The 25,577-nt window shown below is 41.8% G+C and overlaps 1 protein-coding gene across 50 annotated transcripts; it reads right to left on the reverse strand.

Annotated features, from left to right (window-relative positions):
- Positions 1-989: 989 nt before the first annotated feature.
- LOC123128549 (uncharacterized) lies at positions 990-25,054 on the reverse strand. Of its 50 annotated transcripts, none has more exons than XR_006463283.1 (20): positions 24,354-25,054; positions 24,185-24,255; positions 24,011-24,098; positions 23,774-23,807; positions 23,648-23,680; positions 23,473-23,517; positions 23,067-23,175; positions 21,379-22,187; positions 21,254-21,294; positions 18,002-20,750; positions 17,819-17,918; positions 17,257-17,336; positions 16,925-17,006; positions 16,625-16,771; positions 14,752-14,937; positions 4,524-4,585; positions 3,936-4,179; positions 2,721-3,310; positions 2,472-2,615; positions 990-2,004 (listed from the first exon to the last, which is right to left on the reverse strand). XR_006463283.1 is itself a non-coding variant. In XM_044548583.1 (5 exons), the coding sequence occupies exons 2-5, from the start codon at positions 3,011-3,013 to the stop codon at positions 1,828-1,830; spliced, it is 534 nt and encodes a 177-aa protein (XP_044404518.1). In that variant the 5' UTR covers positions 3,014-3,310; positions 4,524-4,585; the 3' UTR covers positions 990-1,827. The 50 variants fall into 50 exon arrangements, 1 of the variants encoding a protein (XP_044404518.1); XR_006463284.1 differs by having other exon boundaries at positions 24,185-24,247; positions 24,337-25,054; XR_006463285.1 differs by having other exon boundaries at positions 24,185-24,247; positions 24,334-25,054.
- Between the last annotated feature and the right edge of the window lie 523 nt (positions 25,055-25,577).

Below are 25,577 nucleotides of genomic sequence, written 5' to 3' on the forward strand. Positions count from 1 at the left end.
GTAACCCCTAGGGTCAAATCATCGATATGTCCACAAGATGAGGCTCAAGGTGAACCCTAGGGTCAAATCATCGATATATCTACAAGATGAGGCTCAAGGTGACACCCTAGGGTCAAATCATCGATATATCGACAAGATGAGGCTCAAGGTAAACCCTAGGGTCAAATCATCGATATATCGACCAGATGAGGCTCAAGGTGACCCCTATGGTCAAATCATCGATATATCGACAAGATGAGGCTCAAGGTGACACCTAGGGTCAAATCATCGATATATCGACAAGATGAGGCTCAAGGTGAACTCTAGGGTCAAATCATCGATATATCGACAATATGAGGCTCAAGGTGACACCCTAGGGTCAAATCATCCATATATCGACAAGATGAGGCTCAAGGTAAACCCTAGGGTCAAATCATCGATATATCAACAAGATGAGGCTCAAGGTGACCCCTAGGGTCAAATCATCGATATATCGACAAGATGAGGCTCAAGGTGACACCTAGGGTCAAATTGTCGATATATCGACAAGATGAGGCTCAATGTCACCCCTAGGGTCAAATCATCGATATATCGACAAGATGAGGCTCAAGGTAACCCCTAGGGTCAAATCATCGATATGTCGACAAGATGAGGCTCAAGGTGACACCTAGGGTCAAATCATCGATATATCGACAAGATGAGGCTCAAGGTAACCCCTAGGGTCAAATCATCGATATATCGACAAGATGAGGCTCAAGGTAAACCCTAGGATCAAATCATCGATATGTCAACAAGATGAGGCTCAAGGTGAACCCTAGGGTCAAATCATTGATATGTCGACAAGATGAGGCTCAAGGTAAACCCTAGGGTCAAATCATCGATATGTCGACAAGATGAGGCTCAAGGTGAACCCTAGGGTCAAATCATCGATATGTCGACAAGATGAGGCTTAAGGTGAACCCTAGGGTCAAATCCATGAATCTAGATGACAGAATTACTAACTTAGGACATGACAATCAAAGTGCACTCACATTCATAAAGGTTCATCAAGGTTGGATCCAACACCTGATCTCACAAAATACATAGACAAAGGTTCAAAAATAGATACTAAAGTACTTAATAAATGATTATCATCTAGATTACAACACTGCTGGATCCAACACCATAGATCACAAATTCATCACTGAAGTACTTGTGTCACAAGTTCATACTTAAGTACTGGATAGAAGATTATCATCTATAAACTGGTAGATGATTATCATACTAGAAGGCACCCTACTCATCTAAGATGGCCTTCACACCCTGAAGCTTTAACTTTATCTTTTCCTCAGACTTTTGTAGCTCAGAAATGTGATACTGCAGTTTAAGCTTCTCTTTTGTGAGCCTCTCCTCCTTCAAATGATTGAACTTCAAGTTCCTAATCACATTGGCTTGAGCACATGTCAGGTTCTTCAGAGTTTCATAGTTTAGCAGCATCTTCTTCTTCTCCTCCTCTGTCTTTGACAGCTCTGCCTTCAAGTTCCCCACTACAGTCTCAAGCTCAACAATCTTCACATCAACATATTCCTTCTGCTCCTTCTGATTGTTTAACTCCACACCCCTCTGCTGCTGGGCATCCAAGAGGGAATTCACATCAGCATACAAACTGACATAGTTCTCCTTGAGTTTCTTCTTCTCCTCCTCTTTCTTTGACAACTCTGCCTTCAAGTTGCCAACTACAGTTTCAAGCTCAGCAATGTTCACTTCAAGATATTGCTTCTGCTCCTTTTGATTGGTTAACTCCACACACCTCTCTTGCTAAGCATTCAAAAGAGCATTCACATCAGCATACAAACTGTCATAGTTCTCCTATAGTTTCTTCTTCTCTTCTGTCAGGTTGTGAATTGCAACGGAACTCTCTAGATTGTCATTGGTCCTAGCTGACTTGGTCTCCTCATACATATCCCATAGCTTGGCCAATGCCTCCTCCATTGAGTCTGGCCATTCAAAATCAATCCATTGAACTACTCCACAGTTTATGCCTTCCTGTATTATAAACAATAAAAGAATAAATAATTGTCTAAGACCATCAAACCAACAGGTTCATGTATCTAATATGTGCACTGTTAAACAGACAAATTAACAAGTCACTAAGCACTCACAGGTTCCTTACCATACAGCAGACAAATTAACAATGCCAACTGATAAACAAGTCATTAAGCACTGACCATAATAAACAATGACTACCATCCACTAATGAGAACACACTCCAACACAGTGGCTAAAGCAAATTAAACAAAGACAAAGCACTTAACCAAGCTTAACAACTTGATAAACAAAGGAGTAAGCACTGACCACAATAAACAATGTCTGGTCAGAACAAGCTAAAAAAATCCACTAATGACAAGGCATGTCATAACAGGCTAAACAAAGACCAAGCTAAAAAAATCTTAAGAGCTTGATAAACAAAGCATTAAGCAAACAGCTTCCTTTACACAGGATGTGAATCATACCTTCTTAGCACATCCAATAAACCTCCTGCCCGTGTGCATCCATTCAAATGCTACAAAACGTTCGGCCGGCTCACCGTGTTCACACAACACATTCACATTTGTGTCAGTACCATTGAAATTCGGATCGTGCATCATAGCTGGAAGCTGCGGGAGCAAGCAAAGAGAAGGCTAGGTTCAGATCGAGCTAAGTGAAAAAAAATCCCCAATTCACTAACCCTAACCCTAGCTCTAGGTATCTAACCAACTAACCTTGATGATGCCATCACAGGAGGAGGAGATGTTCAGGACTGAATCCTCACTGGTCTCGTTGCTCCACGACACCATGGCACCGGGGAGCAGCAGAACGACGGTCGGCGGTCTGGCGGCGCCGGGGAGGAAGAACAGAGTGAGGAGAGGGCGAGGCAGAGGTGAGAGTGTGAGGAGAGAGCTGGATCGAACTTGTTTTTACCCACACGCCGGAGCAGTAGCGGCCGCCACGCCGTTAGACGGCGTGAGCTCACGGCCATGACGCCACGTCCCCAAAATCGGGCCCCACCTGTCATAATAGTGCTTAAAATGCCCCAACAGAAGGTTTGGTGGTTTGGTGTTTTCTGCAAATGATTATGCGCGAAATCAGTGTTTTCTGGCACAAAAACGTAGAAGAGTCTTTTTTGCAACCCTAGGCTTCAATGTGGTGGTTTTTTGCAATTCACTCCCTTAAATTTGATTCGGTCTTACTACACAGCAGTGGTAATGCTCCCTGTTACCAAGCGTATTCCAGCCATACTGTCCCCCGAGATCTGCAGACTGGAACTTATCTCGAATGGTAATTTATGTGATGCCACGTGCAATTCATACATCTGATAAAAAGAGAAAAAGAAAAAGAAGGTGTCAGCCGGTGAGCAACAAAACTAGGACAGCTGTTAAAAGATGGAAGTAGTTATAACTGGGCGTAGCACATACAGAAAAACTAGATAGGGCTAACCATATCAGATCCATCAAAAACAGAGAACTAACAACAAAACTAGGCTGCAGTTTGAGAGCTGAAAAGGAAAAAAAAGCGTAGTTGTGCTACTAAGGTAGCCTTTTCGGAATGAAAAGAACAAAGAAATGTAGTAAGAGAAAAATAATGTACTGAAGCAAGAAATATTGAAAAGAGTAATGAAGAAAAATAATGTACTGAAGCATGAACTAACATTTCTCTTTTTCTCTCAATCTGCTCTGAAACCTCGTTCAATAATCTACTGAAGAAAAAATACTAAAAAACAATCTTTTTCGCCTATCCACAAAAGCAGAGTAGATTCGTAAAGGACTGTCAAGAACAAAGCCATCAATCAATCAATAAAAACTGAAAAGTTGTACATAAATTTCAGGTGGTTAGTGACAGAGAAACATTTTGGGTTGATGGTTGACCTTAGCCTCACATTTTTAAAACGCACACGTACACGTCATGGTGATAAGCTCTTTCATTAGTGAGATGCTTACAGATTTGCCATCAGAATATAGAGGGGTTTTGGTTTTTTTGGCTGCTATAGCCACTGAAAGTGACACCGCTTGAGCCCCGCCGGCAATAGGTAGTTCCTTCTTGGCTGCTACAGCCACTGGAACTCTGGAAGTGACATTGCTGTCGGCAGGCTTGTTGGCGCCCCCACGCAAAATATGATTTCACAGCATGTATCTGATCATGGTGCGATTCGACACCACTGAAACCTCATTCAATCCATGGGTTCTGAATGATGAAGAAAAAAAAATGAAGACTAAAAACTGAAATCATAAAGTGAATAATAGGCTGAAAACTGACTGAAAACACATAAACTGAATATAGACTGAAGAAATGGCAATGAATTAAAAGAACAATGAATTAAACAAAAGAAATCTAAAATAGAAAAAAAACTGATATCTACGCACTGTATCAAAAGTTTACTAACAATTCAACAGAAAGTTTACTGAATGTCAGCCGTTAAGTTGTCCCTTTTCGAATCATGCATGTTAGTTTGCAACGTCCATAAAATCCAGACAAGAACGCTCTGCGTCAAACGATTGCCAAGGAAAACATCTGAATGAAGAGATTACCGCTCAACTTCTACCCTCTCCCTTTCCTGTTGACAGGCTCACTGACGAGCATCCAGCATAGACTGCCAAAAAAGAAAAAGGAAAAATTGAGGGACTCAACATGGACTAATGAATAAAGAGTGATGACTGAGAGAGTTAGCTCATGTAAATTGCAGATAGAGCAATGAACATAAAAACTGAACACTAACAGAAATGGTGACTGAATAAATAGAAATGAACAACTAGAGCCTAAGATACTATGGTCAGACAAAAAATGAAGGGAATAACTAAAATAGGCAGATACTGAAGACATAAATAAAAAGTTTGAGATCACAGTCCTCTTTGAAGGAAATAAGCTAGTGTTGCTGAACTCCTTGAGCAGTTGATATATGCACCAGACAGTGAGCCAGCCTGGTATTCATGCGCATCACTACACTAGTCTAACCCAATAGTCCACCCCTCACCCTCAGCTTGTTTATTTTGGCCGCACTAACAAAGATGTCCCCAACAATGCAGCAACTTCATTGTTCACGAGGAGCCAAGATTCGTTCGGATTACAGGCTATACAATTAGGGACCAGCTTGTCGGCAACAGAATAATTGGTCATGAACTGATGCCCTTGGTTTTTCCACCGTTTTGCTCAACTTGATTATGAAGCAGAAACCAAAAAACCCTTATTTAAGCTGGAGGCACCCCGTCGAACCTGAATTCTCAGTAAGCCCGTCACTCTCTAGTTTGAATCTCCCAACTAAGCTTATCATTCCTGTTGATTTCATTTGACGCACTTTATCTGCGCTAACTTATGACTTTCATGTCAAGCAGACTCTGGTGTTGCCCGATTCTCATTCTTGCACAAGGTGTCAATACAGAAGCAGTTATTTGCTGACTCGCTAAAGTACGACATAACATCATCTCAAATGGTACACAAGGACGACACACCTGCTTTACCATGCTTTCCGGATGATATTCACCTACATGTACACACAAGTCGTATGCTTCACCCAAAAAGTCGAAAGTAGTACCAACCGGCGTGATCACGTTTTCAGTTGGGTTCTCTCTGCAACACCTGACAGCCTTCTCGGTCATCTTTTACCAGGTTTTGTACTAGCGGCAAAATGTTACGAAATGAACGAACTGAATTATCTGAATCAAGAAAAGAAATGTGGAACCAGTAGTTTCTACTAGCTTCAGAGTTCAGACCATCTTTTACCAGGTGTACACTACAGACTGATAAATCCAGATGACAATGACACCTACTACTGTTCCCATTCAACACTTTTTACTTTTGTATTTACAGGACTACAACAGTTTCAGACAAGCCCCAGTCTAACAAAACCTATGATGATATCCCTTTTCCAAGCATGATCAGATTAGCACTCCACTAAAGTAAGACTCCAAATATCATGTTCATGTAGTAAGCACAATGGACACCAACATATGTGCATTGTGCAAAACAGATTAAAAACCACCAGTACATTTCGTGACAAAGAGATCTGTAGGAAGCAGATCAACAATCTAAATATCAGACTTTTCCAACATAAAAAATAACAAGACCAAATAAAACAAGTCATGTACAAAACCTGAAAACAATACAGCTCACATGCAGAAACTAGATTAATTTAAAATTGTAGGAACCTGAATTTTGTTCACAGGCTAGACCAAACAGAAATCACAATTTTCTCAGGTAAGGTTTGAAAGAGATTAATCAATTGATTTGTATATTTAAGTTCCATAGTTTTAACTAGCTTTGAACACACACAAAAAGGTACTGGTGTCCAATTGCACCAAGTAGAGGTACTGAACTATCTGAATCAAGTTTGAGTGTAAAATGTTACTTATAAAATTTGTCCCCACAATAACCAACTAGTGTACACCAAAACCAAACAAAAAAGATCTTGGTCAAGCAGCAAAGAGTATCTACACAAAAATTTGTACGAACCTGAATTTTCTTCACAGGTTTAATCAAACAAATATCACAATCTTCTATGTTAAGGTTGAAAAGAGATTAATCAACTAATTTATTTAGTTAAGTTGCATAATATTTGCTAGCTTTGAACACAAATTTTTTTTACTGAAGGCAACTGGCACCAAATAGAGGAACTAAATTATCTAAACCAAATAGGACTGTAGCATGAAACTAACACTTCTCATATCAAGGTTGAGTGAAAAATGTTACTCCTTGTGAAATTTGTTCACCCAATAACCAAATGGTCCACACCAAAACCGAACCAAAAAGATGATGGCCATGCAGCAAATAATATGATCCTAATTTCTGGAGAACCACCAATAATCCAAGTAAGAATAATTAGGGACTAAATTGTACTCCCTCTGTAAACAATATAAGAGCATTTAGATCACTAATTTAGTATTCTAAACGCTCTTATATTAGTTTACAGAGGGAGTACTGTGCAAATGAATAAGATGAATCGAGAAGGGATTATATCATCCAAACAATCACGAAGTTCTAGGTTGATGAGTACTTCAACACCACATTCGAGAAGATCTGACCAATTGAAAATAACAGTTGACCGTAACTAATCAAATCAGCCGTGAACAGAAACCAAACCTCTCCAGCCTTTGATTCATCTCTGCAGAACTACTACCCTCCTGCTTCTACTGCAACTAAAGGAGAACATACACACATACCAAAAGCAAGATCAACTGCTACAATAAGAATCAATCAGGACACTGAATCCACCTCCTATTAAATGATGAATGATGGAACTCATGAACTCAAATAAGACCTTCCTCAAACCCCCTTCGACATGATCTCCACATACCAGATTCAGTCCTGCAACCAATGCATGGAGGCCAACACAAATGAATTGAACAAACCACTGAAAAGGCACTAACCTGACTCGGTTAAAGAGCAAAGGTTTGCCCATGAGACCAAACCTCCTAAATATATCGTGCAACCGACAGGCGCAAAAGACCAACACGGGAATCAAGGGTACATATAATGGACCGAACCTAGAGAGAGATATTGCAAACCAAACGATTTAAACAGATTCCAACTCACTACCAGAGTACCAGTGATGGTGCAGAAAACCGTCAGTGACCAAGTTAGGGTGCAGACCGTAGTCGGAAGTAAAGGGAGTTCGCACGGAAGTTTTACCCAGGTTCGGGGCCTCATGATCGAGGTAATACCCTACTCTTGCTTTGTTTTGGATTGATGTGGGAGGACCTCGTGTGAGGGGGTTACAAGTGGAGGATGATGAATGCTACCAAGGTCTGAGCAATGGAACAGATGCCTCGAACTACCCCTAGCCTCGCCTTATAAAGGGGATGAGAGCTAGGATTGATAGGGATCCTAACTGACTTTACTGTAAGAGCTTCTTGGCTTGCACGCCAAGGATAAATTTTATCTCCAAGCCTAGACCCCTAGACCGATCGCTGGGTAAGGATGCCGCTAGGCCTCTTGGGCCCTGAAGCCAGCCAAGTCTCAAGCTTCCCGGTGGATGAGCCACCCTCGGTATATTGTACCATCAGTAGTGGCCGAGCTTGTCTGGAGTTGTGGAGTCTTGCTGCCTTGAGAACGAAATCCAGGCAGGCTCTTTTTCAGTGATGGAGACAGTCTAGCTCTCGGTAGCCCGACCTCAAAATCTATGTACTTGGCTATCGCGCGCCCCCCAGCAACGCATCTTTGTGGCTTCGTAGCTCCTGATTTTGTGGTGCCGCGATCTAGCGGCTTTGCATCTTTCACCTTCATGGCTTCGCGGCCTGCGTCTTTGCAATGTTGCGGCTTCACGGCTGCATGGCCTCCGGTGTTGCATCTTCGCAGCTTCATGGCTGAACGGCCTCTGGTGGCAAGTCTTCTTAAAATCATTTCTTGCTAGCCATAGGAACCTAGGCGTCACTGCCACTCGCCTTGTCACATCCCGTCATCATTGTCAAAAGATAGGGAGATGGCCAGTCGGTTTCGCTTTGACCGCTGCAACATGATGATAATGCCTAGATCTCCGCGCCCACATCCTGTGTAGTGGGAAACCGCAAAGGAAATGGGGCATATGTCGACCTACCGAAGCCGTTGCTTGGGTTTCCCGGTGGGATATAAAGAGGGGGAGAGACATTTCCCCACTTCCTCTGTTCCTCTCGCAGATCCCGCTACTGCTTCTCCCTCCCCTATTGGAACCGCCATTGTTGCAAGCTCTTGCTCCTCGAGCCCTCCCTTTCTTTCCTTCTCCACCCAAGCGAGCCGCTGATGGTGCGAGGCAAGGGAGACCATGGTCGAGGTCATGGCCGGACCGTTCCCAAGGCCACCACCACTGACGAGCGGAAGGACAACGCTTCCGCCAACGAGGAGGCAGGCGAGACCACAGGCAAGTGGTTCTCCACTATGTTGGTTCAAGATGACTTTCTGCTGCCTTGGGAGGTACTTCAATGGAGGACGGCGGGGGCCGTGGCCATCCTGCCACCAGCCGGCACAAGCGAGTGTTGCACTAGCAGTTCTTTTGTCGAGGTTTGCCTTTCCAGCTGGACAGCTTTGTGTGTGGGCTTTTGTTCTCCTACGGGTGTCAGTTGCATCATCTGACACCCAACGCCATTCTCCACATCGCCAACTACATCACCCATTGCGAATGCTTCCTTGGGACGAACCCGAACTTCGAGTTGTTTTGATACTACTTCCTGGTGAAGGTCCAGAAGAATGGCAATGATATCCGCAACCTTGAAGGCGCCAACCTCCAGCCAGTGGCGGAGCCACCTCCCGGCTAGCCCGGGGGCTGCCCGGGTTGTGCCATGCATTCTCCTTTGACCACTAGCAGTTAATTGAGAGTCGAGCATCATTTTGCAGGGGCAAACAACCAGCAAGCAGGAGCGTCGTGTACTTTGCCCCGGCTCACGGGCCGAGCTGGCTCCGCCACTGCCTCCAGCTCCGGCTTGAATCGGACTACTTCAAGATTGCTTTGGTGAAGTCAGTCTGCAACTGGCATAAGGGTTGGTTCTATGCTTCGAGGCTCGCGGGGGATCTGCCGCCCTTCATCAATGAGCCACCCAAGCGTCTGAGAGATCTTGGAAGTCGATGAAGAAGACATCCAGCAACGCCCGGGGGCTGATCGACGCGGTGGAGAGCCTGATCGACCGCGGGCTGACCAGGGAGCAAGTCTTGAAGACGCGACTCGAGCGGCGAGTCTAGCCACTCGGGCTCACCCCATGTATCTTTACATGGGGCCTTAAGATCCGACTCGAGCAACGACACGAGAGCTCAGCAACGACGAGCTACGAGCCCGCATCGACACCCTAAGAGATCTAGGGTCAAACAAAATTCCGCTCACTGTCGTAATGGAGCCTTTTAGCGCTGCCAGCCCTCTAGTGACGTAAGTGTTCTTGAGCCCAGGGGCCATGTGGCCTTAAGATTCATAGTGGCTTTCCTTCTCTTCTTCGTCCTGCCTCGACTTGTTGATGTTTGCAGTAGTTCGTGGCTTTCGTCGCCTTCCTATCCGTACCTCTGTTGCTCGGGCAAAAGCTTTGAGCCCAGCGGTGGCAGCACTGCTCGAGCTGGTGCCAGTGAAGGTGAATGCGGCTCGCCGCGCTCCTCCTACAAAGGGGAAGACCGCCGCACAGCCTGAAGAGGAAAATGACGATGGCGACAACGAGGAGGAAGATGAATCTTTAGAAGGTGAAGAATATGATGATGCCCTTGAAGAACCTGATCTCTATGCATATCAGAGAGTACCCAACCCTACATATGCAAGGGATACATACAAGGTGAAAGCTTAGAACAAATTAAATAAAGATAGGTTATCCAAAATAGATTAACAAATAAGTGGCTCCCGCCAAGCCATATTTAGAACCACCAATAATCCAAGTAAGAATCATATAAGGGACTAAATTATACTATGCAAACAAGAAGTAATCAAAAGGGGTTATAATCCAAATAATCAAACTCCAGTACAACACCGAAACATCATCCAAGAAGATCTGACCAAATAAAAAAAACGTTGAACCATAATAAATCAAATTAGCCATTAGCAAAAACAAAACCACTCCGGCCATTGATTCATCTCTACGGAACTACTACCCTCCGTTTATGTGGCATCCAAAGAAACATACATACATACATACCAAACGAGATCATCAAAGTCTACCAACCCTATAATTCCAATTTTCAAAGAACACCAACAAATCCAAATCAGAATTCATGACAAAGTTAAACCCTGAAGAAAAGAAAAGAAATAGGATAACTATAATCCTAACTCATCATGAAGACACTCCCGTTAAGACGTACAATCCAAATTTCTAGGCAAAGGAGACAAATGCAAACCAGAATTGTTGAAAACATAGACGAAGAAGAAATTAACAGGAGAGATCATACAAACAAAGATTAAATAAACAGATAAGTTGCTAATGCATAGACATATGTGATAATCCAAGTTTCTAGAGAACCTCGAGTAATCCAAGTGAGAATCGTCAAGGAATAAAATTTGATAAAAATCAAGAAGTAATCAAGAAGGGATTAACATCCAAACAGTTAGGAGGTTCGAAGAGTGATCCAAACAACAGTTCAACTAAATAGACGCATACAAGAAATCTTTTTGCAATTTTTGTGTTTTGCAACTTAAACACAAAGACAAAAAAATGACAAAAAGAAAACAAAGAAAAGCCAAATGGAACAACCAAAAGAGAACAAAAGAACAACGGAAGAGAAATATTTTTGGATTTCAAAACATAAAGGAAAAAACTTTAAAAAACACAATAGAAATATTTTTTGGAATTTTGGTTTTTTCTCAAAGGCATACAATAACGTAAAGCGAAGCAAAGATAAAATATTTACAAAGTTTCAACAAAGAGGCAATGAAATAAACTTCCAAAGAAAAAGCAAAACGAACGAGGAAATATTTTTGTTGTTTTCTCAAAGAACTTCAAAAGAACAAAAGGACAAAGAAATATTTTAGGGTTTGTTTTAAAAGCAAACAACAAACAAACAAATAAAAGAAAAAATAGGAAGAAAAATAAATCAAAAAGAACACTTCAAACAATTGACACTCAAGAAGACGCAAACGAGAAATCTTTTGGAGATTTTGGGTTTTGCAACTTAAAAACAGAGATGAAATAAACAACAAAAAGAAAACAGCAAAGAAAAGCCAAAAAGAAAAACCAAAATAAAACAAAAGAACACCAAAAGAGAAATAAATTTTGGAATTTTGGAGGCCAAAAGGAACTTAAGGAAACACAACAGAAATATTTTTCAAACTTTTGTTTTTCTCAAAGAAGGCAAACAAGACCGTAAAGAGAAACAAAGATAAAATATTTTCAAAGTTTCAACAAAGAGGCAATCAAATAACTTTCAAAGAAAAAGCAAAACGAACGAGAAAATATTTTTTTTCTCAAAGAACTTCAAAAGAACGAAAGGACAAAGAAATCTTTTGGGATTACTATTAGAAGCAAACAACAAACAAACATCCAAAAGAGAAATAGGAAGAAAAAAACAAAAGAACACCTCAAATAGTTGACAATCAATAAGGGCAAAAGAGAAATGTTTTTGGAATTTTTGGGTTTTGCAACTTAAACACAAAGACAAATGAACGATGAAAGAAAACAACAAAGAAAAGCCAAATGAACAACCAAAAGAAAGCAAGGAAAATAAACAAACAACGAAAGAGAAATGTTTTTGGATTTTCGAAAAGATAAAAGGCAAAGAAGAACTTAAAGAAACACAACAAAAATATTTTTGGAATTTTTTTCTCGAAGAAGGCAAAGAAGAATGTGAAGACAAGCAAAGATAAAATATTTTCAAAGTTTCAACAAAGAGGCAATAAAATACACTTCCAAAGAAAAAGCAAAACGAACGAGGAAATATCTTTGTTGTTTTCTCAAAGAACATCAAAAGAACAAAAGCACAATGAAATTTTTGGGGGTTTCTAGGAAACAACAAAGAAACATACAAAAGAAAAGATAGGAAGAAAAAAGGAGAACACTTTGAACACTCGAGACTCAATAAGATACAAACAAGAAATCTTTTTGAATTTTTTGGGTTTTACAACTTAAACACAAAGACGAAAGAAACAACAAAAAGAAACAGCGAGAAAAGCCAGAAAGAACAATCAAAAGCAAACGAAGGAAAACAAAAGAAAAATGAAAGAGAATTTTTTTTGATTTTTTGAAATATAAAAGGCAAAGAACTAAGAGAAACACCACTTACGTATTTTTGGAATTTTTGGTTTTCCCAAAGAAGGCAAACAATAATGCAAAGTGACAAGCAAAGATACAAGATTTCCAAAGTTTCAACAAAGAGGCAATCAGATAAACTTCCAAAGAAAAAGCAAAAAGAATGAAGAAATATTTGTTGTTTTCTCAAAGAACTCCAAATTAAAAAGGGAGAAAGAAATGTTTTGTGTTTTTTCCTGTAAAAGCAAACAAATAAACAAAAGAAATAATTAGAAGGAAAAGAACCATAAAGAACACAAAAGAAAGAGATTAAAAAACAAATGAAGCCAAACAAGAAGAACGAGAAATACATTTGGGTTTTCGATCTTTAACAAAACACCTACTTCCTACTTCTAGTTTCATTGCCCATTACTTCTTTGTCAACCTCCAGTTGAGACCCTGACAACACCGAAGGTTAGGCGACGCAACTTTAGTATCTACTAGCGGCTTCTTTTGGTTCAACATTAACATGTTTTGCTACTAACTAGATGACCCGGTTGCGCCAATGGCGCAAGAAGCCATTTAGAAGTAATGTTAGTAGTGAATAAGTAAGAGACGTAAATGGAAAGATAATGCAATGTGGATTGTATTACATATAGTAGAATGGCTTAAACCGGTTAGCGCAAAAAGCTAATTAAAACCAAGAACTATGGTATCGATAACCATTTTATATGCACACAGATCATTTCATTATTGGCCAAAGAGAAAACAAATATGTTCATGCCATATTGTTCGAAGCCACTCTCAATAAAATAGCATCCAGTATAACATGAACCGTTTTGAATAATTTGGAATCATAGATATCTAAACAAGCATCATCCACCTTCAGGACCTGATGCATAAGAAATGGTCTCTCAGGAACCATATCCATTCAAGTAGGCTGTAAAGGGGAAGAAAGATAAAGATAAATGATTAACAATGTTGATAGCATGAAGCAAGACATGGAAACTGAAGCAAATGTGTCACATATTGCAGAAAAGTATTTCAACCATGAAGATGGGTACGAAACCTAATATCACGCTTATTATTACACAGCTGATTAAGTATAAATAAGTTAAGATATTCATTGCTGTACAATATTAGCATGTAGGCCTAGGATATGGTTCCATTCTTAGTCCATCTGGAGCAGCCCATATAGTTATTATCTGTGGCATATCTTGGTTTTCAGACCATCTGCATATGCCCATATAGTTAAAAGGCCAAATGGCACAAAATACAAATTCAGATGAGGAGATATTAGCAAATAAATTCTTAGCATTACAGATAGTACATAACAATCAAATTTTTGCTACTGAAGTGCATGTCCTTTTCTCTGAAATTAACGGTCGGGTGGAACATATATATTCACCAAGTATATCCCCTCTTCTTAGACCAATACGACACTATGAGGTATCATCTGTTTCCTAATTAAACTGTAACCTGAAATCTGTGTGCATACGTGCATGGGCATATCCATTTATTCCTAATAGGAAAATATGCCAAAACATCGGTCACTTTCTCTTTTGAGCTGGAAAGACCGTTCACTTGGATGCATGCAGACACCTCTAATCTAAACAGAGGAACTGAACAATCAGTCACTATGATTTTATTAACTATATACATATACATTCCAGTCAAGCGTCTTTTTAGAAAGTGACATGCTTAGCTGTGATTTTCTTAAATATGCACCACCAAATATTGAAAGGTAGAATAATATCATCATCCTTTTAGTTCCCATCCATATGGAGGAGCATAAAGATAGCAAAAATGTTAGTACTCTATGCACACCTACTGTAACTCATCCTTTTAGGTGTTTAGTAGGACCTACTTCGTATGTGTCTCTCACTATAGGTGGGCAATACATTCCCTTGACCAGGTTAGGAATGTCCAAAATATTGTTTCCAAAAATAAACATGAGTTACAGTTTAGTAGGACCGAGAAGGATTCAAGATTATAAAAGGAGCTGGGATACACATTCTTATTAAAGTTATTGGTTCAGATCTGTGTAGCTTTCAGGGGCCTACCAATCAATCCATATGTCCATCCCTACAATAGTTTCAGGAGGGTACCACTCAATCCATTTGAGCATCTCCTTTTTGCATTAATAGAAGATGAGCTAGCATACCTGCAGATGGGCTGGTGACGGTGAGGTCGCCAGCAAGTAGACCTAGCTGCAGAGGACACCGCCTCCCCCATGCTGCTGGTGGGAAACCACCACGACACGAGCACTCTTGCCGGAGAGGCACCCTCAATCTCCGCTGATGGCTGCTTTCCCTGATAGCTGAGGGATCTGCCGGTGAGGTCCTGACAACTGTTCAAAAGGAGCAAAAAAGCAAGTGTTGATCTATTATTTCCCTCATAGAGCATTGTAAGCACGAGCAGATGTTCGCCAAGTGTGTGTTTTAAAATACACTGTAATTGCAAGCAAGTAACAGCGGTGATGTATACTTGTACATACTTCTTCTGTGATCTGAACAACAAAGCGAGCAACACCTCCTTAAAAAATCTCCACACCTCTTAAATCAGTAGGGGGAAAGGGTGTAAGCACCTAGGCGCTAGGGCAGAACAAAACGCATTGCTTAAGCCTGCGCTTAGGCAAGATATGCGCTAGTCAGTGGGAAAATACAAAGTTAACAATTAGAGGTTTTTCCCTGGTCCTAAATAAAAGGACTCCAAAGCCATGTAAATTGTGCAAAGCAGAGCAAAGAAGTAGAAAAGCAGAACATAACTTCAGAAGAAGAAACTGAAGTAATGGACTAAGGTATATGTTTTAACCAAACACTATCATACTTTGGAATATTGTTCCTTATTTCAAGTGTACAGAAGAACCAAGAGCAGCATGAATCACTTGCCCATAGCATAAAGTTTCTGCATCATAGCATCAAGAAGCTGTATCATAGCATCAAGAAGCACTTTCTGTTTAGTAAACTACAATTTGGAAGGTTAAGTTGCTGCATCATAGTATCAAGAAGCACTTTTTGTTGGGATCTTAACTTTGTCCATCACGACAGACTGATTACACAAGAAAGACACTGTAAGCAAGTGTTGGAAGCTTCATAGTGTATGATTTGAGACGTTTATCCATCTATTATTTTCCCGTGACAAAAAGAGTGTTGTTAAACAATGGTAATAGTAGAATTTTGGAAGTCTGGCAATTACAATACAGTAAATGCCTATCCTGAAGTTAAAACTAAATAAAACCAGGGTTTATAAGTGAATTTCACAGATAATTGTTCATGTTGCTTGAATCATAATTGAATCGATAATATGATTTTCCATGTCACATTATTATGCTAACTGGGATTGTAGTAGAAAAGGCAGGATAACAGTACTATACTCCACTCTTTTTCCTATTGGGAAGAACCACCTCTCCTATCCCATTCTCTAAATTTTCATATAGATAACCTTCAATTTTCTCTTTGTTCTTTCCATTTTATTTCAGTAGCTCCTTCAATTCATATGTTTGGTTTTGTTTCATTGATGGACCCTAAGCGGTTAATGCATGAACTTGCTAAAATGTTCAGAATGACGCAGTTACTACATCTAATTCAATAGTAGTGCTTCTGCATTAACGTACGTACCTATGGTATGGATGACTGTTTACAAACCTGAGTCATAATCAACAGTGCCGTTAAACAATGGTGATAGTAACTTAATGTGCAGTTCACATGTACAAATTCGAACTCTTATGTTTTAGCTAGGATATGTATGCTAGTTAGGAAATCTTAAAGGAGAGCTGGTAAATATCAAGAGGCATATGCATACAACCGTAGATGATAATTTTTCTGAGAATAACAGGGCTTTCAGGTTGTTGTAGTTGAACAGGATTCATGCATATACTATCTTGCAGGCAGCAAGAAAATAGGAGATCAGCATGTATTTCCATGCATCAACAGATTATTCACATGTCGATTAAGAAGCACACGCAACAAGGATCGATAGGTTGACTAAAGAAGATTAGTTCGCGAAAACATACTGTGTCGTCGCTCAAGGTTTACCTGAAGGTGAGTGAGGTGGCCTGATCTGGTGAGAATCCACAAGAGGAGCTGAAGTGCTGCCGTGATGCATAGATGGGAGAGAGCGGATCTTGCGGGCGAGGGAGCATATACCTGAGACAGAGCCAGATCGTCGAGTGTTTTCCTTTTCTGAAGATAAAAAAACAACTGTAAGATTTTTTTAATGTAAACTTCCATGTGCCTTTGGAATAGCGAAGCAACACTACTGAACATAATAATCATGTTTCTCGGAAGATATTTTTAGGAAAGTAATAAAATTTACTCTTTTAACCAGTTTCTCACCTAGTGTAGAAGAGGCTGCAGATAGGAAGCAAAACCAAAATTAATGTCACTTTGATAGTTGTACCTCACACATCCTGCATCACTATCAAGACCAACTATTAGATTTACCATAGAATGTCCACTAAGAGAGGCCAAATATTGTCATGAATGAATGACAAAACTGTATCTACCCTCTATAAACATCAATCATCTTAAGAACCTTAACTTCATAGCATCCACACTGCCAGAGAACACAGAAATATATATAAACTGTAAAACATTCACACTACAACTAAAACCATGATAGGTTGAGCATATGGAGGCATCAAAAAAGGAAATAGGTTAGAACTCACCCGATCAGAGCCAACAGAACAATGAGAACATCCAGCTTACATGCAACACCATCGGTGGTAGAACTACTGCCGTCCCTAAACTGAAGAAAATATCAAAGAAATTAAACCATCATGTCCACAAGCAACGAGTGGATTTGTAAGAAAACCAACAACATGAAGATGTCCCTTGATGTAGTAGTAATTAATAGGATATCGATATGAAGAAAACGATAATTAGATCATGCATTGATAATCCAACATAGATACGTACAAAAGAACAAGCAACCTTCGAAATATTTGGTCGAAAGTAATCCAGACATTAATTACTAATTATTACATGTAGGCCAACTGAAAAAACACAACCATCTACAAATAGAAAACATGGATTGGCATACAACAATCAGAAGCGAGCCTTGCTCATTCTCGCTTGATACAAAAACCCAAAAAACAAACTACAACAAACAACTGAAATCTAATACTCTACAGATGCTGGAATCATGGTTTTTACTACAAAAAGAATGAAGGCATTAACAAGCTAAGTATCTTGGTTTTAGCTACCAAACCAGAAGGATTGCTACAGTACCTTTCAGTTCAGTAACACAGTTCGGCGAGGTTGCAAAGTGGTCTTTGTCGCCTCTGCTGCCATCGTTGTAGGAACCCAGACCCATCCAAACCCTAGATGACTGAAAAAATTAATTAGGAGGACATGAATTAGAGGGAGGAGCTCACACAAGGAATTGCAATCAAAAGGGAGGCAGAGGTCAACCTAGTTGTGCTCTGGTGGGAGAGGTGGGTCGTGGGGAGAGGCCGATATTCTGTATCTACGCCAGGCTACTCCCTGCTCCTCGCCCTGCAACCCATCAGATTCCACTTGACCGAAACTCCCCTTCGCCATCGCCTCCCCGTACGTCGCGGCATCCACCGGCTACAGCTCTCCGGGTTCATCCCTCCATGCCTGGAACCGGAGGCAGGGAAGGAGGAGAGGAAGGGGAGGAAGAGGTGCTGAAGGCGGAGGGGGCGAGGAGGCCGTGAGGGATGGGGAAGAGGAGGAGGCGACGGGAAGGGAGGAGGGAGAGAGACGAGATATTTTCTCTCGCAGCGGACGTGTACCCTTTTTCTCTCGCTGCCCGCTCGGGAGAGAGACGAGATATTTTCTCTCGCAGCGCACGTGTACCCTTTTTCTCTCGCTACCTGCTCGCGCTCGCTGCCCGCTTGCTAAGTGTTCATAGCCGACGTGGATGGCTTGGTCGTGACTAACAACCCCTTCATCCTTTATAAGGTAAATTTTTCTTGTACCGAGTGACGACTTTTTACACAACCAGGTACATCTCCATGGATCCTTGGTACTGGATGTATTTTCATATAACTTATGATTCTTCCAGTTTGTCAGCCATTCGACCTCCAGATTCTCATGTTCATGTTCTGATTAGAGTCCTTACACGGATGCTCTACTTGGTGTTGGCCCTCGACGTTATAATTCCCAGGTCCTCTAGGTGCTTATCTGGCTTAACCTTCCCTTTCCTGCCACCGCCGCCAGTCTCTCTGCCCTGGTTACTTTCTTTACCAGTTCTTTTAGAATCATTGTCTTGGTCACTTGTGTGGCTCTAGTCTCTCATCCTTAGTTCGACGTGGTCTTCTTGGATCTGTCTCTGGCGGTGTGTCTTTAGGCTGTCAGTTTGTCAGCTTAGCAAACAGGTTAAGTTACATTATCCTCATAGTGAGATTGTGTCTCATCGCCCTCATAGTAAAGATAGCTCATCGAAAGATGACGCATCAAAAGAATTCACAAGATGTTCACTTCGATGTTTGGGGTCCAGGTCCCTTTGCCTCAAAAGGAGGAAATCACTACTATATCATCTTTATATATGATTTCTCTCGAACACACATGGATATATTTTATGCTTTTCTTCTAGCGAGGTCTTATCAGTAAGAAGTTTGCCGCCATGCTTCATACCCGGTTTTCCACTCCTTCCTGTGTCTTCCATGCAGATTTTGCATGTGAGTTTATCAATCATTTATTAAGCGGATTCCTTGCAGGGCGCACTTTCTCAGTTCTCTTGTCATGGTCTTATGATCAGAATTGTTTGCTAAGCATCGTCACCTTCTTGAGGCAGCTTGTGCATTGAAGATCAACGCATCTCTTCCACCTCACTTTTGGGTTGAGGTTGTTTCTACATCCACCTACCTGATCAACAGTTATCCTTCCTTGCTTTGCAGGGTGATATTCCTCTCGAGTGTCTTTTTGGTCGTTCTCATGGCTACTCAGTGCTTCGTTTGTTTTGTTTCGTTTAATACATTCTTCTTGCCCCTCAAACTGACTGCTTAGTATATTGAATGTGTCTTCTTAGGTCACTTTTGGGTTGAGGTTATTTCTACATCCACCTACCTGATCAACAACCAACCTTCCTTGCTTTGTAGGGCTATATTCCTCTCGAGTGTCTTTTTGGTCGTTCTCATGGCTACACAACGCTTCCTTTGTTTTGTTGCGATTAATATGTTCTTGCCCCCTCAAACTGGTTGCTTAGTATATTGAATGTTTCTTCTTAGGTTACGCTGATGAGCACAAGGACTATCAGTGTTGGGATCGTATCGATCGGCGGATAAGCATTTCTCGGGGTGCGACTTTTGATGAGCCTCGTCCTTTCTATCCACGTCAATTCTCTCCTTCGGCCTCTCTCATTGAGGACATTTCTTTCCTGGCTTTTGCCGATACACCTATTACTCATGTATTGCCCTTGTCCATCCATTCCAATGTGTCTTCCTGTACGACTGTTGTAGACCGCACGTTATCGTCATCTGCGGCTTCCCAACCTCGTTCGTCCCCTAAGGCTTCCCAGGTGATTCATCCCCATCCTCATCCTCTTCTTTACTAAACTAGTCGTCCACATCTTGTGAATTCTTCTGATGCGTCATCTTTCGATGAGCTATCTCCCTCGACTACTACTAGGTGACTGGTTGCGCCAATGGCGCAAAGACCGAGAGTATGCCATGTATTGAAAGAGTGTACATTAATATTATTCGGGCACATATTGAAACATATGAAAATAAGTACCTATTGCTGGTAGATAGATGCTTAGTGATGGTACTTAGTGTTCTAAGAAGCTTACGATTAATTATTTACAATGTTATTAGCAAAGAAAGTAGATAGTCACATATAGGCGCTATGAAGTGATAAACATTAGACAGAGTCATCGCTCCATGTTTGACCATGGCACAAAAAGCAAGAGCGAGCCAAGCATTCAAAGCATGTGTATGAGATTGATTTAGAATCAACTTAAAGATACTTATATTCCATTACATGAAAGCTTGATGCTTGAAACAAAATATTCAGATCACTTGGTGATAGCATACATTGGCTTTAAAAGACGGATTATATTAGCATAGATGAATGGTGTATATAGTGCTTGCCCGTTAACCATTGCTCGAGTCTTGTACCTGCCATCGGCAGAAAGGAAAGAAGCTACGACCCAGGCGGAGGAACAACCTAGCCGCACACTACAGACAGGATCAGAGGCCTATAGAGGAACAAAAAGAATCAAGCGACTGTGTATAAAACAATAAGATGGTACACTTTATTAATTATTTTTCTAGCTGTTTTTCCTTTATCAACAAGCAGCACGTATTAGTTGGGTAAGCAATAACCAGGTGGTACACTTGATATTGGAACCCCCATACATTTATTATCTCTATTCATTCAAAGAACTAACCCGAGCAGGCATTGCAAGACTATTAAGAATCCGTATGAAACTAAGAAAAGTGGGCATCCTCTATAAACATGGATATCGACCAATGGCATATGAGCACACAATCACCCAGGAAGAAAACCACCAGGACAAGCATAAGTAAACAAGAACACATTTTTTCTAACAAGATATGAAGGAAAACCCATACAAAGCACGGCAAACATAATAGGTGAACCGTGAAACACATAGACATGCAACCTAGCCGCACCAATGCAGGAGTTCATGGCCTATATTATCAAGAAGTAATAAGCCAAGGCAATCTGAGCAGATCTAACCTTGTTGGTTAACAGCATGGTCGAATGAACCAACAAAGAACCTGCACAGGCAGAGAAACATGCAACGCAAAATGTTTCAGCTCACAGGCATTTCATCGAACAGGAGGCGGCAGGAAAGATCTTACCATATCTTGCAAGAATAAAGGGAAAGAAACCCATATTAGCTTATGAAAACCAAATGTGGCCAAGACTGCCGCATCCTCTGCTTAGGCGACATCCAGCAAAGCATAGTGCAGAACTGCAGATTCAGAACATGCAGATCATGTTATGTTAAATACCCGTATATATGCGCAGATATATCACTTCTAAATTTCACCAGTAAGTCATGACAACAGTTTGGCGTTAACAATAGTGTAAAAAATAGCAGGAAGCATACTTAGGCGACATCCAATCACGTAAGATTAGGTCACACTGTGATTTATTCGAGAAGGCTTATTGTGAATTGTAAGAAAATGAAATAAAACCAGATACCAAATTGCTGCAGATGCACTCATGGTATAAACTCTGAAACATCAAAGTACTCAATTGATGAAATTAGAAAAGCAATACAGGCCCATGGTAAGCAACTTCAATTGTAAACTCAGTAGCATCATGAAATTAGAAGTCTACTATAGGAATAGAGGCCCATGGTAAGCAACTTCACACAAGGTAATAGTCCAGTAGGTCAATATGATTAAATGGTTTAATACACAATTTTGTATATCCGAATCAGATGGTTATCCCCTTCCTCATAACGAATGAAAACAATAACATAGAAAGTCAGAAATAGAGTGATTGCCAAGATATCGGTTGTTTGACCCCTGCTCCTCCCCTTGTGTTGGTTCTTTCTCTCATTTAGGGCATGCCCTTGCACCATATCAAACAACCTAAAATTGAATTCCACATGAGCTTGTACAACATAATGACAAGAGATGTGCATTCTCCTTCCAGTTGCCTGCACATTTGGAAACAACTAAACAAATCATCTGATTAGAAATTCCAAGCTGCTAGTCTACATTATGAAATAAGCATACATATAGTTAACTGACGACGCGTTTCTAAGAAATGGACCCCCCTGCAAGTTGCTTGCGCGTTTGGAACAGAACAAAACATCTAATGAACATTCTCAGCTGCTGGTCTGCACTACAGAATAGGTAAATATCGACTTGGGCTATACTCAGTTCAGTTTTTGGTCACAAAAAGCCAGAGTCGACTTGGGCTATACTCACTTCAGTTTCTGGTCACAACAAGGTACGTGCTTTCATTCAGTGCATGGAATATATTTAGATGGCCTCAGAAGCTCTGCGCAATCTAACACGATGACCTTGTCAACTCGCTAAATGAAAGGTTAAAAGTACCAATGCAGGTGTTAAACTGCAGAAAGAATGCACCAATCTCCAAAATAGTGAAAGGACTCTCATTATAAGGCAAAAATGGTCAAACTGTTATTGTAACACCTAAGTATTGCAGGCAGAGTTATAAGAGGGGTCATGAGTTGCTTTGGAAGCACGGGAATGGCTAAATAACCTGCAAAATCTGTAACAGACGCAAAACAATATAACTCTCAGAAGAAATTTTGCTCTTGTCCATGCGATAAATTTAAATGTAAAACATTTACAGTAAAGTCGACAGAAATGAGCAGGAATTTAAAATCTTTTATAAAAACTATACAGAACAAAGCAAATCCCCAGTTCAGTTCTACTCAAAGACAAAGATGATGATACAGATTCTAAGCTAGCTGGCACATCTACACAAAGAACCAACATGACAAATGCAAGTAAACCGGAGATAAATCTTCGGCTAAGATTGAAGAAAGAAAATATGATGAGCTCACCTTTGATCTGCATAGCACATCCAGGAATAACCAATTTCTTCCTTAATCGTGTGAGTGCCCAGGACAAAACAATCTTCTAGTTCATTGGTGAGCAACCCTTATGAAGCTCCTACAAAGAGAAAATTTAGAATTTTAACCCAGAGCACATAGTCGCAGTGATTAAGCAAACTGGAACACTCTCAAATGCTTAGCAAGCTCTACTTCCAAGAACCATATACAAAATCAATGAATAGAAGGCTGAGTGAACTAAACAGACTTTGGTTAAAGCTGTCACACTACAATTAGAAAAGCATATCCATAGCAGGTGAACCTCAAAATTTATATATAGCCAAGCTGACCGCACAAAGGCACCAGTTCATGGAATATGTACCAAGACCTAATCAAGCAAGCCAATAGGAAACCTAACCTTGTTGGTAAACAACACACACATCCAACAAAATCAACAAAGAACCTGCACATAGAAAGGAACATGGAAGAAAAAAATGTCTCAGCTCAGACACATTTTATCGAACAGGATTCAGGAGACGAGAAGAAAAGATCTTAGCTCCGAGTGCAAATAACCAACTGATGTGATCGCATACCCGAGCAGCAAGCCACCAATGAAACAAACAAGCCTGTAAATCCATCAGATTGCTGAAGAGGTAGGGCAGCAGGCAAGCTTCTGCTGTTGCTGGTTCCGACAACAAGCACAATGAGAGGCAACTTACCAAATACAATTAACAGCAGCAAAACCTGAAAAGCCTGAAAAATAACATATGCTTGGATTAGGAAGGCACCATAGCTGCCAGTTGGTTGTACCAAGCATAATGAAACATCACCTTTCTAAAGTCAGGAAAAGGTAAACAAAAAATAGATTGGTAATGATATATATGTGTAGTACAGCACAGTATCAAGCAGCATAAAGTTACTGTCACAATTGCCATTCTTTCAGATATGATACTAACCTGGTAACTGAAAGCCAACCGCTGTCTAGTAATGCAGTTAAAAAGTAACTTGAGGATACTAACTCCAAAGTTCATTGCCGGGTTTTACCTATAATAAACCAACAATATAAACATGACTATCCAGAATAAATTTAGATATTCAGAAAATAAATGGAGCAAAAGAAAGTGACTAACCTGAACCCAACAGAACCATCGCAAGGCCTCCGGTTAGAGGAACGACCAGTCCAACACTTGCAGCTACAACACTATAATGGATCAAATCGAAGAGCAGCAAAGCGTAAATCGAAAAGGGAAAAAGGAAAAGCATAAGGGATAGGCCAAACCACCCAGAATCCTTCTCGACCTTCTCTGTTGTGGGGCGACGGCACCGTGGATGGCCTTCTCTGCAGCCAGCGCTCCTCGTACGTCAAGGACAATGGCGACAGCGCCGCGCTCCACATGCCCAGTCTAGAGGCGGAGCGAGAAGCGACAGGTGCAGCAGTGGCGCAGGGTGGCCGAGCACGGAGAAGAAGGGGCACAGGGGTCACCGGCAGCGGCAGGGGCGGGGAGACGCGAAGAGGCTGCTGCGGCGTAGGGAGAGCACGGAGCGTCGACCCGCTGGTCCACGCAGCTCCACACGCGTGGCGAGCTCCTGCTACTTCCCGTTGCTCGCCGCCCTGCCACGCTGCCGCATCCTCGCCAGCCCCGCGCGCTCGCGGTCGCCGCTGCCTGCTGCTGCGCGCTGTTGCCGTTGCTGCCCGCAGACGCGCCCGCGCCCGCGCCGCCTCGCCAGCCCCGTGCGCTTGCTGCTCGCCCGCCCTTGGCCTCGCCTCCGGCTGCCGCTGTTCGCCTGCCACACCGGCCCCCGCTCGGCGCGCCCAGCCGCACCCGCTCGCCCGTTGCCGCCGGCCACCCCGCGGTCAGACGCGCTCGGGCTTCAAGGGGAGGAGGAGAGTAGGAGGCGGAGCCGCGCGACCGGCGGCGTGCGGGGCTAGGGTTTGGAGGGAGGAGAGAGCTGAGATGGGAGGAGTGAGCCGAGGCGACAGGAAGAGGACAGCGGCGGCCAGGTCCTCTCCACAGGAGCGGTTGGCTTTTATACGCCCGGATGCGAAATGACAAAAATGCCCTCGGCGGCGCACGAAAATAACAGGCAGTGGCACGAGCGATTTAAAGGCGACGTGGCTGCCTTCGTTGTGACTACCACTCTAGCAGGGTTTATATCGCTAAATCATCTGTGTACATGCGACCACGCGAGGTCGTTATCCGTATCGCTTATCACCATGCGATTCGTGCTAACTTCAATACAACGGTTGCGTATAAACTCACCTGAGCAGCATACACCATATTGTATATCGCATGTATTTCTCTCTACGCGTCATTAAATGCCCACATGCCATCGGGTGGTGACAGGCGGCCGCGACCAGTGTCAAGCTCCTGAGCTGTAGCCACAACGGCTACATGCACCAAGCGTGAGGGAGATGCAACGGCTAGCCGGGCGACGCTCCTCTCTGCTTATTTAAACGCCATGTCTCCTTGCATCGCATGGCCATTTCAAACTGCTCCCCTTCTCCATTTCTTTCAGACTAGT

Source organism: Triticum aestivum, chromosome 6A (assembly GCF_018294505.1).
Source record: "Triticum aestivum cultivar Chinese Spring chromosome 6A, IWGSC CS RefSeq v2.1, whole genome shotgun sequence".
Lineage (NCBI taxonomy): Eukaryota > Viridiplantae > Streptophyta > Magnoliopsida > Poales > Poaceae > Triticum > Triticum aestivum.